The 16,787-nt window shown below is 30.8% G+C and overlaps 1 protein-coding gene and 1 long non-coding RNA gene across 2 annotated transcripts; one reads left to right on the top strand and one right to left on the bottom strand.

The window, feature by feature from the left end:
- The first annotated feature begins 816 nt into the window (after positions 1 to 816).
- On the top strand, positions 817 to 2,893 carry LOC133831171 (uncharacterized). The gene is made up of 3 exons (XR_009892427.1): positions 817 to 994; positions 1,117 to 1,171; positions 2,231 to 2,893. It is a non-coding gene; the product is annotated as an uncharacterized LOC133831171 (long non-coding RNA).
- Positions 2,894 to 11,238: 8,345 nt separating this feature from the next.
- LOC133831169 (cryptochrome DASH, chloroplastic/mitochondrial) lies at positions 11,239 to 16,187 on the bottom strand. The gene is made up of 13 exons (XM_062261375.1): positions 15,716 to 16,187; positions 15,382 to 15,521; positions 15,047 to 15,274; positions 14,807 to 14,935; positions 14,592 to 14,666; positions 14,156 to 14,272; positions 14,001 to 14,047; positions 13,727 to 13,803; positions 13,485 to 13,560; positions 12,992 to 13,061; positions 12,715 to 12,838; positions 12,142 to 12,191; positions 11,239 to 11,648 (listed from the first exon to the last, which is right to left on the bottom strand). The coding sequence occupies exons 1-13, from the start codon at positions 16,149 to 16,151 to the stop codon at positions 11,436 to 11,438; spliced, it is 1,782 nt and encodes a 593-aa protein (XP_062117359.1). The 5' UTR covers positions 16,152 to 16,187; the 3' UTR covers positions 11,239 to 11,435.
- Between the last annotated feature and the right edge of the window lie 600 nt (positions 16,188 to 16,787).

Genomic DNA, 16,787 nt, shown 5'->3' with positions numbered 1-16,787 from the left:
TTGTTTTTAAAAATTAATTTTAAAGATAAAACAAATTTGATATTTTTGGTATTGATTATAAATAATTTATTTTCACAATTTTTGTTTTTCTTTAATTTTTAAAAAAATAATTAAATTTTCTTTTTTGATGAACAGTACCCGTGACAGGTACTGTCTGGGCGTGCGCGCGTAGAGGCAAGCAGGCGCGCGGGTGTGCACCAAAATAAGAGGCTTAGAAAAGGACATGTTGTAGTGCACCAAAAAATATTTTTTTTTAGTTATTAGAATTTTGTTGTTTTATTTTATTTAATTGTTAAGTGTGGTGAATTATTTTTATTGTTTGTTTGTTTGTTTAAATTAATTGTTTGTTTATTTAAATTAATTGTTAGAATTGTTTGGTAGAATTTTTGTGAAATTATTTGTTAAATGTTATTTATTAATTTATTTTTAAAATGTGATTATTTGAGTTTTGGTTGAATGCATTAAGGTGCATGGTAGGTAATGATGCACCCTAAAGTTTGAGTGTGTGCAAGTGCATGGTAGTATGATGCACATGTGTAGAATTTTCTACACACTTTGAAGCTGTCTTTTATTGGATTTATTGAATTAATTAGAAAAATCAAATAAAATAAAAACAATAATGGGAAATGGGGTATTGGCCGTGTATGGTGTAGTGGGAAAGGAAGAGGATTATTCTATTTATTTTTTTTAAGAAAATAAATGAAAATTGGAAGACAAAGGTTATTTTTGGTAAGGATGTTATCATCTTTTATTTTCTACCAATTATGATAAAAACAAAATAAATAAAAATTAAGACAAATAAACACAGATAGGAAACTTACCTTTTCTTTTTATTGGACCATTATGAGAGGATTAGGATAAAGGGGGAATGAATTGGAGAAGAGAGCAGATGCTCTTGGGCTGCTGAATTTTAGAGAGAGAGAGAGAGGCGTGATCTAGAGAGAGAAGGAGAAGAAGAAAGAAAGGAAGAAGAAGAAGAAGAGATCAAGCTAGGGTATGACTCTTGTTTTTGCTTTATGATTTCTTCCTTTTAATTCTAGTATGTTGACTGGGTTGTTTCTAATTGTTGGTGTTCATCTTCTTCTCCATCTTGATTTTCAAAAAAAAAAACCCTAGGGTATTCAAGAGAGGTTGCCTTTTGGGTGTTTGTTCTTGTGTTCTCTCAATGAAGGTATTGGATTCCTCCCTCTATCTATGTGTTAATGTTGTTTTCTTGGGGGGATTAAGGATTTATGAATATTGTAATAATATGTTGATTGTGCTCCTATTATTTTGATGGTGGTATTTTTTTTTGATCATGCATGAAGGAGTTTTGGTGTTGATTTGCTATGTATGATTATTGATGATATTTTATGATTTTATACATGTATGTTTCGGCCTATGCATGTCTGGAAACCCCATTTATGTTTTGTTATTGTTATTGTGATTTGTATGATAGATCCGTGCTCTAGGACCCCATATGAATTTTTGGTATAATAATAATTTGGACTCTTGATGATTGAATCCATGAAATTTGATAAGTATGTTTATGAGATTATGTATCAATAAATTATTGTATGCATGAATAATGATAGTAACATGCTAGGATGCATGTGGAAGAATTTGGTTCAATAGTTAATTCATGAGGGTTTGGTTAAAAGGGTATAATGCATGATGAAGTTGTTGATTTTGTGTTACCCATGCATATTAGGAACATGCTAGGGTTTGTGAATTAATTTAATAGATTTAAACATGTATGGTAATGATGTAAATTTCGCGAAAGCATGATGTAAAGATGGACTTTTGTTTTGTTAAGCTTGCTGATTTTTGGTGTTTAAGTGGTTAGTATATGATGAAAATAATGTTTTGGATGTTTAAATAATTTTGCTAATGTTTTGATGTTTCAAGAAATTAAATGGAAGGTTTTAAGATGCATTGAAATGATATTTTTGCACAATTAATTTCCTACATATTTTTTTCTTTATTTTTGAGAAAATATTGAGTTTTAAACATAAAAATGGTGATATGGAGAATGTAGTTAGTTGCTGGAATTTTAATAAAAATGTGAAGTTGTGTTTTAAAATATGATTTATACCTTTTTGGACCCTGTGTTTTGTCCCATTACCTGTTTGGACCCTATGTTTTGACAAATTACTTTATGGACCCTATGTTTTGTAAAATGGTTAAAATAGAAACCTTAACTCAATTTTGATAAAGAAAAAATTGAATATAACAACACTGTTATACCCAGATTTCGAGCCATAGTAAATATGACCTCGAAAGCTGAGTTCGCAACAAGTGGTCTCGTGAGGATTAGAGTGATCTAGGATCGTAAGTCGAACCTGCAAGGTATGATGTATGATCTCGAATGCGGTGATCTCGAAATGACCTCGATCTCGAAAGGTAGCTCTGAGAACACCTTCATCTTCAGGAACTTCGGAGCATGGTTCTTGAGCTCGATATCCCATCTCGAAAGAAACGTTAGCTCGAGAGATGTCAGTGGCTCGCACAATGACATGAGACCAGAAATGCTGGAGCCTTGAAGATATGCTATAACCACCTTGAATATCTACAAGTATTATAACTATGAGATGTAATCCTCATTAATTGATGTAAATCCCCAAGAATCGTGGGATATTATTTAGTCAGTTATGCGTTCCCTGGTCATCAGGGACGTTTCCTTTTTTATCTGATTAAAAGCATTTAAAGCCATTTATTTTTATTGACAAAAGAGTAACTACCCAAAATATGTGGGATAGTATTCTGCATCCTTCTCTATAAATAGAGAAGCCATGCACCATTGTAAAGACCGAAAATCTGATCCTGGAGAGAAAACTCTGTAGAATTCTTGCTAAAGAATTGTTCAGAGATAATCTTGAGGTTAATAACAGAGACTCGTGGACTAGGCAGATTTAACTGCTGAACCACGTAAAAAACCATGTGTTTGATTCGTTTGTTTCTTTTGGCCATTGTCTTTAATTGTTTGCGTGCTCTCTTCTTTTATCTGTTGACGAAAAACGGCGTCAACAAACACAGTTTTTAAGCAGAATGATTTTAATTTTGTTCTGAATTGCTAGTTTGGTAAATTATTTGTGATTTTAGTTGAGAAATCATTGACCAAAATCGAGTTTAGGGTTCTATTTTAACCATTTTACAAAATATAGGATCTAAAAAGTAATTTGTCAAAATAGAGGGTGTTGGGTTTTTATGCCCTAATTAAAACCCAAATTCTTTGTAATCTCATTTTATTATCAATAAAATAATAGAAATCATTTTTTGACTTGGTCAATCACTTTGCTCGCATGTTTTATTTTCATGATTATTTTTTTAATATAAACTTCTATTAAATCCCGAGCATATAGCTAATCTTATTTATAGTGACGTAATCACAGTGGGATATAAATATGATTCTATTTTCAAAAATAAGTTAGTCATAAGATTAGTCAGTGTACCGGATTTACACTGACTTGCCAATCTACGATATGATCTACTTACACATTACAGTGTTATGTTCTTTCCAGAACATTAGCAAAGTAGATAAGATCGGATGTATTTGTTACATCGGACAGGACCGATATTGACAGTTGATAAGATAAGTAAACATACCGTTATTATCTATTCTAGTCATATCATATAGTTTGCCATAGGTCAATTCAATCTCAATTCTGAGTGGTTAGTATTCTAACTGATTGTATTATTTGAGTTCCTTGACTTTTTCGTTACCAGCTTACCCTACGGACTAGCCCATACTTACATCTTGGGAACTCGGTAGTATAATTGAGTGGGAGTGTTAATCATAGATATGAACATCTATAGCTTCTGATGAAGAAGTGAAATGATGATTTCCTTTTAGTTTGGTTCAAGGTGATAAATGATAGAGATCTCATTTCAGTAATTAAATTAGTTTACTAAAATATCATTTACAAGGAACTAAGTGTTTTAAGGATAAAATACAATGAGGGGTAAAGCGGTATTTTAGTCCTATCTCATTGTAGACCGTCTATAGAGGATTGAGTGAAAATTATGGTTGTAACAATGGATAATTAATAGCGTATCTATATTTGTTATAGAGCGTTCTATGAATTCAAGAGTGCAATTCCAAGTCTATAGTGGAGTCACGAGGAATTAATAAGTTAGTAAATTTATTTGTTAGATTTATGATAACTTATTGGAGCTTGATTTCATAGGCCCATGGTCCCCATTGTACCTTGGATAAAATCATCTAGATAGTCTCAATTAATTGATTTAATTATCAATTAGAATTATCAAAGTTGACCAGGTCAATTTTGGATAGTTTCACAGAGTTGTGTAATTTTGAGAAGAAAAGAGAAATTAGGGCAGATTTATTAATTAAGATAAATTGGTATCTAAATTAATAAATAAATTTAAATCAAGGTTCAAATTATAAATAATTAATTTGATAAAGGATTTAAATAATTATTTAATTAATTAAATCAATAGAAAATAATACAGACATTGATTTTAAGTCCAATGGGCTTATAATCAAATGAGAAATTTCACGGGCCTATAGCCCATGATAATTTCGACCTAGGGCTTCAAAATGACTGTTATTTTATTGATTTTTTAATTAAATTAAATGGCCTAATTGAGTCTATAAAAGGAGTGCTTAGAGAGAAGATTTCAGTGACGACAGATAAGTCTCAAGTCAGATTTTCTGATAGTTTTATATTCTCTCTAAACACAAGTCATTTTCTAAACCTCTTTGTTATTTTCTTTTCTTCTCTCTATATCTATCTCATGTGTTGAGAATTGCCCAGACTAGTCTAGGTGGTTCTAAGGATACATTGGAAGATTGTGAAGAAAATGGAAGATCGGTTCAGTTTCTTGATAATACTCTGCGTCAGAGAGGATACAAGAGTTAGAGAAACTGAAGGAAGGACTCTTAATTCCGCTGCGTATACTGTAAGTATTCTATTATTTGTTTCTCTTTGAATTCAATTTTAGAAACATGTTTTAGGCTATCTCGTATTAATTTGTTTAATATTAGATATACATGAAAATAAATAAAGATCATGTATAAGCTTTTCCAATAGAGGGTCCAAACAGGTAATGGGACAAAACACAGAGTCCAAAAAAGTATAAACCCTTTAAAATAAAAGGAGTTTTGTGTATATGATGAAATAAATCAACACCCTAACCCATGAAAATATTAAAAGTGGTATTTTTATTATGACTATGAGAGTTTATATTAATAGTTATGTCTTCTTTAATTTTAATTGAGAGAAATGGTGCTTGTGATTTTTTAAATAAATTTAATCATAGCTGAAAGTTTTGTTAAATATTTATAAAAATAATCATTGGATTTTCACATATGAATTTATTCTATTTTAAATTAAGTCTTTAAAAAATAACACAAGTAAAAATATATTCTTACACATCTAAACTAAAATTTTCTCACATTAAATTTATAAATTTGGTAATTGAATTATAATATTATTTTCTAAGTAAACATGTTAAACTATAAGGGGTCGTTTGGTATGCAGGAATCTGGACACGGGAATGAGAATTTGAACACTTTCCCATGTTTTGTACTGGATTTGAGTTTTTCTAACCTGGGAATCTGCACTCCAGGGGTTTTAACTTTTCATGATTCTAGGTTCAAGTGAAACCCATCTGACAAGTGGTTTTCAAATACCCAGGAATGTAAAACACTTCAAAATTATTATTATTTTTTTAAAAAAAAAAATCTTAAACCAATAATTTTTTAGTTAATGACTTATTTTATTTTTGAAGCTTATAATATAAAAACAAATATACATATCAAACTATAAAATGATAAATAATATTTGTTTATTTAAAGAAATTGATTTGTAAAACCTTTATATCATTACTTTAGTTTAAAATAACAAATAAAATATTATTAAAAATAAAATAAGGGTATTTTTGTAATTTTAAAAATTATACTTGATTCTAGTATTCAATAGATGTATCTTTTTTTAATTCTGTTAAAAAATATTTCATGAGTAAAATTGTTTTTAAATTATTTTGATGAAATATATTAATATATTAATTTTTTGAATATATGAAAACTTAACAGATTCCTATGCACAACTAAACACAGAAAGTGATATTCTCAGGAATCATAGATAAGATTACAGTGCACAACCAAACACAATGATGTAAATTTCTAAACTATCAGATTACCATCTTCAACTTTCCCAGTAATATGAAAACTGTGAACTCCTCATACCAAACCGCCCTTAAGTATTTTACATAATTGTTAGTCTTTGTTATTTTATGAAAATTAAAAGTGATTAATGGAATAATTATATATATATTTTAAATGGTTGATTAAATTATTTTATAAAATAAAATAATGCTTTGGAGGATTAATCAACTTGAGAATTTTAAAGAGATAAATAATGGTAATCAAAGCATGTTACAATTTTGTTATTTTCATAACGATAGAAGTAAAACGCGTAGAATTATCATTTTTAATGCCACTTTTACACAATGTTCCCACGTATGCATGTCACATGCAATTTCACTTTTACGTTAAAAATTATGTCTATTATGCAACCATATAATCTTTATAGCAAAACCATGCATGTAATATAGGATAGAATGTGCATTATTCTTTTATGACCTTATATGTAAATATGTCTTGTTGTGAATAACCTTCACCATGTGTGCATGGCCCATGCACACATGGGATTGTATGAGTGGGCAAAATAGAGTTTATGTGATGCTAAAGAAGGTTATTTTGATTATGGTATAGGCTCATTGTGAAGTTGTCATTTTACCTTGCTTGGACCTGAGGCAAGGAGGTTAGATAGAATTTTGTTTGTTTATGTTGTGAATGGTAAGATCGTTTGTATGAATGAGAATGTAATGATTTATGTTTTATGAATTATGAAATGTTTTGTTATGATGACGTGACTGGATTGTATGTCATTTTGAATGCTGTATGACATGAATGGATGTTAGCGTGATGAGCGCGACACATCAAAAAGGGGTTGCTAAGGATATGAAGACGTAACCCGAGTTACTAAGGATATGAAAATGTAACTCGAGTTACTAAGGATATGAAGACGTAGCTCAAAGGGCAGACGCGCTGAGGTTATTCAAGGACCAGAGATCATGTTTACCTCCAAGGGTGACATGGACAAGTTAGCGTGCCATTTTCACAAGGATATGATGTTATGTAATGATGATGATGATGGTGATGTTAATGTTGATGTGATTATGTTTATGTTTATGTTTACGATATTGACGCTATTATGACAATGATGCTATGATGTATGAATGTGAATGTGTTTGGTTGTGATTTACTTGTTTGTTGTTTGTACTTCCTTACTGGGCTTTTAGCTCACCCCCTTACTTTCCCTTCCAGGTAGCAAATAGGTTTCTCTATGGCACACGCGGTGATGTGGGGAGTTCTATCATCGTGGCATGTATGGCGTGGGGGCATCATATGGACGAGAAACGATCAATTTAAACGCCATTTTCTTTTAATAATGTTGTGTTAATTTGGAATTTCTAAACTGATCAGTGGGACTTGAACTTTGGTTGTTTTAAGAACTTTGCATGAAAACTTCTATTTTTCTTTTTAAACTATTGTGCCCAACTTGCATGTTTTTAGCAAGACCCCACCGTGATTTTTATAATAAGTGACTTTTCTCTTATGAACCTATGAATATGTGAATTTTTTATAAAGCACTAGATTAGGACGTTTTTTTGCACTTGTGTTTAGAGAGAATCTAAAACTTTCAGATTACCATTGATTAAACTTATTTGTCGTATGTCTGGACTTCTCTCTAAGCACTCATTTTATAGACTCAATTGTGCCATTTAATTTAATTAAAAAATAAATAAAATAATAGCCAATTTGAAGCCCTGGGTCGAAATTATCATGAGCTTTAGGCCTGTGAAATTTCCCATTTGACAATAAACCAATTGGACTTAAAATCAAGGCATGTATTATTTTCTATTGATTTAATTAATTAAATAATTATTTAAATCCTTTATCAAATTAATTATTTATAATTTGAACATTGATTTAAACTTATTTATTAATTTAGATACCAATTTATCTTAATTAATAAATCTGCCCTAATTTCTCTTTTTTTCTCTAAAGTACATAACTCTGTGAAACTATCCAAAATTGACCTGGTCAACTTTGATAATTCTAATTGATAATTAAATCAATTAATTGAGACTATCTAGATGATTTTATCCAAGGTACAATGGGGACCATGGGCCTATAAAATCAAGCTCCAATAAGTTATCATATATCTAACAAATAAATTTACTAACTTATTAATTCATCGTGACTCCACTATAGACTCAGAATTGCACTCTTGAATTCATAGAATGCTCTATAACAAATATAGATACGCTATTAATTATCCATTGTTACAACCATAATTATCATTCAATTCTCTATAGACGGTCTACAATGAGATAGGACTAAAATACAGTTTTACCCCTCATTGTATTTTATCCTTAAAACACTTAGTTCCTTGTAAATGATATTTCAGTAAACTAATTTAATTACTGAAATGAGATCTCTATCATTTAACACCTCAAACCAAACTAAAAGGAAATCATAGTTTCACTTCTTCATCAGAAGCTATAGACGTTAATATCTATGATTAACACTCCCACTCAATTATATTATCGAGTTCCCAAGATGTAAGTATGGGCTAGTTCGTAGGGTAAGCTGGTAACGAACAAGTCAAAGAACTCAAATAATACAATCAGTTAGAATACTATCCACTCAGAATTGAGATTGAATTGACCTATGGTCAACTATATGATATGACTAGAATAGATAATAACAGTATGTTTACTTATCTTATCAATTGTCAATATCGGTCATGTCCGATGTAACAAATACATCTAATCTTATCTACTTTGCTAATGTTATGGAAAGAACATAGCATTGTGATGTGTAAGTAGATCATATCGTAGATTAGCAAGTCAGTGTAAATCCTATGCACTGACTAATCTTAGGACTAACTTATTTTTGAACATATAGTCATATTTATATTTCACTGTAATTACGCCACTATAAATACGATTAGTTATATGCTCAGGATTTAATAGAAGTTTATATTAAACAAATAATCATGAAAATAAAATATGTGAGCAAAGTGATTGACCAAGTCAAAAAATGATTTCTATTCTTTTATGGATAATAAATGAGATTACAAAGAAATTGAGTTTTAATTAGGGCATAAAACCCCAACACAATCTTGTTTTTCTTTCTTCTCAAAACTTTTTTATTTTCATTGAATATTTATTTTTGTGAATATGAATTAGATTATGGAGTAGTTTTCTTTTTAGTTATGGGTTATTTCAAAACCCTAAACATTAGATCTTGAATGCATTGATAAATTTTATTCCTTCTATTCCCTTGTATTAAATTGCTTCTTATTTTCTAATTACATGCTATGAATCTTGTGAGATCTTGTTAGGTGGCCAACTAATTAGGGTTTTACATTATTCTACTATCATCTTAGGATTGTTATTTACTTGATAGCTTAGTATTCTAAGTATAGTGATAAATTTCTATTAAGGTATTGTGACATGTATCTTAATTGTGATAAAAAAAAATAGAACCTAGGTTAAATGAATTGCGTGCTTGATGAATTTGTTGCCTAGATTAACCTGTTTTCACATAGTGTAATGCTTTTCTTAGGTTAAATAGATCGCCTGCTTAATGAGTTTATTGCTTGGTAAAAAAGATAAAGTAAGAACGCTTAGCTTTAATTAATTATAATAGGGAAACTAGGATAATTGTCTGCTTTAGTGTTATCTGCGGGGTTAATAGTTTAATTTAGATTTGATTTTGTTTTCACATCTGAATAAGTAACCAGGTAACATAGCAATTGGTTCTTTTTTTAGATTTGATTTCTTTTTCAAACCTCGCTGTAACTAGTTACGATTATGATTAGTTTAGATTTTTTTTTTAATCTTATTTTTTTCCAAGTCTGGCTAAGTAACCGGTTACCATTGCAACTGTCTCTGTTTTTTTTTTCATTTTTTTTTCAGACCTGATTGTAACCAGTTACCTGCAAGATCAATTTAGTTTATTTTTTTCATATCAAATTTTTTTCTTCCACATCTCACTAAGTAACCAGTTACAATTCAGTTGATATTTTGATAATGGTACATTACTTAAAAAAATAAAAATTATTTTTATAGTTGTAACCAGTTACTACAACACCTCTTAAATAATAAAATTGATTTTTATAGTTGTAACTGGTTACCACACATCATTAAAAAAATGGACAGTGGCATATGATTATTATCACAAAAAAAAAAATCAAAATTGTTTTGATAATGGTAACCAGTTACTGTGGATAAAATGTTGATTGAACAAGATAAAAAATGAAAGATAAGAAAAAGAAATGAGAATAAAAAATATGGTGATGAATATGTCTTAGTTTTTTCTCTCAAAGAATTATGTAAAAAAATATTTTATCAAATATAAATGATAAAAATGAACACAAATAGATTAAAATTATTAAAATAATATCAAAATATAAATGATACTTGTTTGATGATGATTGATTTCTTCTCTTCTTTGGAGGAACAGTGGTGGAAGCAATTGATGATGATGATTGATTTCTATTGGTATAGACTGTTGTTACTTGGTTGCTAAGTACTCTGGTTCGGATAGTTTGTGGGCTTCGTTCATTTGAACTAACTTTGTTTTGTATCCAATTTGAGCTCTACTCATTAATAGTTGAACTTGGACTATTTTTTGCTTACTATTTCATTTCATTGTTCGGCATACAATTGAGAATCTTGAGCATAGAGAACAGAAATGAGAAAAAACCACAGAGTTTGGTGGTCATGGACGAAGCAGAACTTGAAAATGAAAGATATTGATATGAAAATTCGTGCTCCGAATTTTTCTCTTGGATGATTTTCTCTTTTTCAACTGATTTGCAACACCACTTTTTCTTTTAAATAAAAAAATATTTTATCAAATATAAATGATAAAAATGAACACAAATAGATTAAAATTATTAAAATAATCTCATAATATATAAAAAATAGGTACTAAAAATGTATAAAAGATAAAATATGGTATACAAATAAAGTTTTACAAATATATGGGAAAAAAACTCTCATAAAAATGTAAAAAAAAAAAATATGCCATAAAAATCTTTAAAAAAAAACTACCATATTTTTTCAAAGTTTATAAAAAAAATCTCATATTTGGTGTAATTTCCTCAATATATATATACAAAAAAACATTTTCCATTTTTAAAAATTAAATATATATTTTATTATCACTACCAATAATACTTGTAATTTCAATACCCAGCCTTGCAAAGCCTCGAGCAAGATTTTCCCACGAGGCTTTTGCATGTTTATTTCTTAGGAGAATAACACAACATTAGAAAAATTCAGAGATTTAAATAACATATATGAATTATTATAAATAAAGTAATAAAAAATAGCAATATAATTACTGTTCCTTATCTTCTCTGTCCTCTATGTACAAAATTGCCTTTTCTTGCCGAGGCCATGTCCCGACCTTGGTACCTGGAAGTAGTAGTACTCCCAAACTTGAGAGGTACAATTTGCTCAATGTATGATTTTCCAGGGAAGTTTCTTTTATCTTTTGGGAGTGTTCGCAATTGTGGCAACCAATATGCTACATACTCCCCTTCAGAATCATATGTCTGCGCCTGAAACATAAAATTAAGAGTAAAAGTTGTTTTAATCCCCTATAAGCCACAAAATCCATTTACTAACTTATCTTTGCAAATGCTAAAAGCACCTTAATTATTAAATCTTACCTTCTATTAAACGGGCTCCAAACAAAAATCACTTGAAAAGTCTAGCTTAAATTTTATATTACCTTGTCTTGTTTTGATTTCCCCGGTTTATATGGTAAAAAAAAGGACGAGAATTTTAAATTGCAAAATACAATCAGCCATCAAGTGATATATATTTATTGACTTTGAGCTGTTTTCAGTTTATCTGAGTGCCTAAGAAAAGAAACTATGTTTCCTATCATGGAAAAATATGTAGTATTAGTTAAGACTCAAGAAACTATATCCAATCTTCCCCAGTCAATTGAATATTAGAAATTTGGGTCTTATTTTGTTCAAATCTTTATACTTGAAAAAAATTCTTAAAACAATAAATTAAAATAATAAGAGATATGAACGGTCTTACTTGTTTGGGGATGCTGAAGTAACGATCTTCTCTGGGGTCATTTCCAACTCCTAAATAGAAAACACATGCTTTAGAATGTGTATTCAATTTATGCTATTAAAGTGTAGCATCAGAAAAGGCAGTAGTACAGTATATGTTTGGAAATTTCCAAGGTTATATTTTGGATTTCACTTGATAATTAAGTATGACAATTATCTCTATAAAAAAATATATGAAGTAGAAAGATTCTGAGTTTCTCAACAATAATTTAGACTTATAAGTATTCCACCACAACAATTTAATGGGGAGCTATGTTGACATTTTAGTATGGCTCTAAACCAAAAAAAAGAGGTTTGTATATAATATGGGTGTTCTTTGGAATAAAAAGTGTAAACATTTTCAACCAGGATTGTATAATATACATATACATGTCATCCTGCCATGCTGTTTGGTGGCATTCACAAACGACATATTCAAGAAATCTCCTATATATTCAGGAACTCAATCTAGTCCTTTCACAGACACGTGGATGATACAAAGGTATGGACAAAGCATTTTCTCAACAGAAATTATGTGTAAATTGTAGGTACGTACCTGCCCCATAGGTCCAATTTCCATAATTAGAGCATGGATCATAATCCAAAAGGCATGTCTCAAACCATTCAGCTCCCATTCGCCAGTCAATTCCCATATCTCGAACAAGAAAGGAACACACAATCTGCAGAAAATTAGACAATATCCATCATGTCAATAGGGAACAGGCTTTATAAATGGATATTTAGGAACTTTTATCATTTAATTGCTCATCAGGGTATATAAAGCTTTGCACTATCAGTCTTCTTGTTGGAATCTTGCAAACCATCAAGATTACCTGTCGTCCCCGATTCGACATAAATCCACTTGTTGCCAGTTCTTTCATGTTGGCATCTATGAGAGGGTACCTAGAGATTTAGCAATCTTATGTTCAGTACATTAGCAAGAAGCTTTAGTAAAGGTAGTATAAATACCAAAACATATGTATATATAATCACAAAAAAAAGACCTAAAATATATCTGTTGTGATTTGACATGCATATATATTATCTAAATGGGCATTCACTTTTGTCTTCTTCTTTTTTTTTTTTAAAAAAAATAATAATAATTGGTAGGGATAACACGTTGTTTGGAAAATCATCATCCTTTTCACCCACCAATTTTTATTTTTTTTAAAAAAAACACATCAGCTTGCAATTAAGAGTAGAATTAAAAACTAGGACTTTATCTATGGTCATGCAATTTAATATAAATGCCCATGCTTTGATGAAAATCAGAGGAAAGCAATATACACAGTAGTGTGGAGCATAGACTAAAAAACAAGGAACTACCCTGTAGTGCCATCTCTCCAGGATTCAAACAATTTGTTGTCTTGACTCCATCTTTTCTCCACATTCCTTGGTCCTCCTGAGAGAGAAGACGAGAGAGTTGACGTGAAATAAAATCTAAATGTTTTCACTTGAATGAGAAATTGATTTTATGGCCATCAAGCACTAAAATGCTGTTCAAACAGTTAGCAAACAAATTTTTAACACAGTAAACACTGGATAAATCAAATGGTAACAATATATACCTAAATGGAACAGAGCATCGCCGAATTTGACAGATAGAAACCTGAAGTAGTCCCTCCATATTAGCTCAAACAAAACCCTGTTCATGTTAAAATATCAATTAAACATCAATGTACGATAAGGTACTTCAGTCCATGTCAAATATTGTTTGTAAGTTTAAAAGTTTTCATTTCAGTTTTGGCCTGAAATAAATATATTGACGGTTCAAAATGTCCAAACTAATTTAAGCTACTAAACTAATTGTCAATATTTTAAGTGGGATAGAGAAACTATCACCAGTATGTAGAGTCATTTGCTAGCCTCTCCTTTTCATATCTTTTAACCTGGGGACATTAATTGAAACCCAATAAAAAACTTGTCCCATTTTTCAGTATTCTAAGTCATAATGCAAAAATCTGTAAGCATATAAAGAAAAATGAACAAGGCCTGACCTCATCATGAATTAAGCGAGGGGAGAGACTTCCTGAAGCAAGCCATGGAGAAAATTTAGTTGAATAGTCAGGACCTAACATCCCGTTTCTGGTCTCTTTGTATTTCTTGACCAAATCCTGGGAATACATGGAGAAGATAATACCTTATTGCTACAACTAATGTTCCACTGAATCTAGTTTCTAGAATCTAAAGTTGTTAAAATATCCTAAAGTTTACATATAATTATGCTTTATTTGTAAACTCTCTCTTTGGCTTGTATATGTTTCCAATGACAGCATCAGGTAAGTATCATTTTATTTTATCATATCGTATTTTTTTTTCAATTGCAATGTCTTATAAAGCAACCTCACCATTCTGTCCATATCAAAAGACAAACTAAAAGTCTATTAATAAAACCAAGTATTATAAGAAATATAGTGTAATATATTTCTCTACCTTCTTCCAGAAGTACTCATAAACTCGGCTCAGTGCAGCACTTTCACCCCCGACAAACTTCATTCCCTTACTGACCTGCATCAAGCGGGAAAAAGTTCAGCAATTTGGTATTTTTTATTAATCTAATTTATGTTACCAAGGCTTTTCAAACTTTTTAAACAGACTAATTCTGGACGAATGTTTAAGCAATAAAATGGCTTTGTGTATAAGCTTACATCTTGTGAGCTTAATTCAAGGCTCTCTAATGACGGAATACTCCCCCAATCGCCGATGCTGGGTGGTGGTGGCCCAAGAGATGTTGGAATTTTTATGCAGCTACGAATACAGCATTTTGATTCGACTGCCTGCATTTACTTCCAATGAACAAGATTAGACATAACTACAACACCTGCTCTGTTAATTCAGGAAGGAGTGCAAATGATTCAAAAGCAAAATAAGAAAAATAATTGTCATGCCTTACGAAACTGAGTATAAACATCTGGTAAACTACTGGTGGAAAATGGAAGATCGTCAATGTGGTACATAGTGGCACCCCAAACAAGTTGTAACTTGGGATTCATCGTAGAACCACCAGGCTTGTTGGATCGTTCTGAAGATGATTGCAAGACAACTTTCTGCAGACCTTTGCATACCAACCTTTCAACAATCAGCTCCTCACTGCAAGTTTCTTTTTGGGCATATACCTGACTCGATCAGATAAAATACACACATTCTAACGCTTCGAAAATTATCACAAAAATAGCATCAGATCAGAGCTTATAAAACCAATTTAAGTCGAAAATCACTTAACAATATGTGCTCCATAGGTTTTGGCAAGACTGGGTAGAATGTCCTCGGGCTTTCCATGTTTTATCATCAAGTTAAGTCCCCGCTTGTTTAAATTCTTTCTCAAATCGGCCAAGCATTCTATGAGAAATTGTGCTCTCAAAGCTGCCAAAACAACCACAAGACATTTCATTTTAATATTTTGAAAATACCGATTTGTAAACTACGGATTCAAGTACACTTGTATAAGCAACCAAACATCAACATAACATTCCATTTCTTTATCATAATTTTCTCAATTAAAGATTATGGAGGAAATAAGAACAAATTAGAAAACACAGAAACGGTGATGCACGTACCCCCAGTTTTAGGGAACCCAAAGTAATGAGTTGCACCAAAAATCCGAGGATCGACACAGAAAACGGGCAAAACCGACTCAGACGATACCCATGCTTTATACAAAGCCTCGTTGTCTAAAACTCTCAGATCATTTCTGAACCACACAATGGCGACTCCATTGCCGCTCCTCCTCCTTGTAGATGAAGACAAAAAGTACCTCTGAAAATTCTGGTCCGCGATTAGGTCTATTTGTTCGGTTTCCAGGTCCGGAACCTTGAAAATTTTAGCAGAGCTAGTCCTCACCGGACCGGGATTGGAGCCGGAACTCATCATATTCGATTTGGCGAAGTGTACGAGTATCGAAGTCGTAGAGTCTAGTTTTGGATGTGAATTTCTACAAAAATTCAGGGAAGAAGGCAAAGAGAGGGCAGTAAGTTGAAGCAGAGAGATGACCATTTTTTGCAGCTACTACTACTATGGAATATGTAGAGACGAGAGAGAAAGGATGGAACTTTTTTCTTGAATCAGTTAGAAATATGACACGTGGCAATAAGAAGTTCTATGCTACGTGGCTCTCTGCAAGCCGGATAAGAGACTCACTTAACTGCGATTTGTAAGAAGTTAGACCACACATTTTATGTCTTTTTTTAAGTTTCACTTTCTTTCTTTTTTTGAGTAAAAGTTTGATTTTTCATATTAGCGAAAATTTTAATTCTTATATCTTTATTAATTTTTAGCAGGAAATTTTATGGAAAAGCCATTAGATTATGAAGAAGTTCAATGTAGTACTTGTGAATGTTTTGTAATATTTTTTGTTTTGGTTTTACAAAGATTGTAGTGAATATATACAAAGTGATTATGGTTTTTCACGATTATGCAGAAGTTCAAGGATTTTTTTACAAAAAGAAAATCAAAGTAGTTCTAGATAAATTAGAAAATGCAATTGTTTTAGACTTTTGTCTATGCACAAGTACTTTAAAGAATATGGTAAGCATAATCAATTTGGAATTTAAAAATAAAATCTTAATTTCAATATAGATAAAGAGAAAAAATAGAGTAGAAGAAAAATAGAGCTAACTATTAAAGATAGAG

The sequence above is a fragment of the Humulus lupulus genome, chromosome 4 (assembly GCF_963169125.1).
Source record: "Humulus lupulus chromosome 4, drHumLupu1.1, whole genome shotgun sequence".
Classification (NCBI taxonomy): Eukaryota; Viridiplantae; Streptophyta; class Magnoliopsida; order Rosales; family Cannabaceae; genus Humulus; species Humulus lupulus.
This window is presented reverse-complemented; position numbering and strand designations above follow the sequence as displayed.

Excerpts from the sequence above, each read along its gene's own strand:
- LOC133831169 (XM_062261375.1), bottom strand. The coding sequence starts at position 16,151 with ATGGTCATCTCTCTGCTTCAACTTACTGCCCTCTCTTTGCCTTCTTCC. Across the intron at positions 14,273-14,591 it reads ATGAGTACTTCTGGAAGAAG|GATTTGGTCAAGAAATACAA; the intron begins GTAGAGAAATAT and ends ATGTATTCCCAG. Across the intron at positions 11,649-12,141 it reads ACTTCAGCATCCCCAAACAA|GCGCAGACATATGATTCTGA; the intron begins GTAAGACCGTTC and ends TTTATGTTTCAG.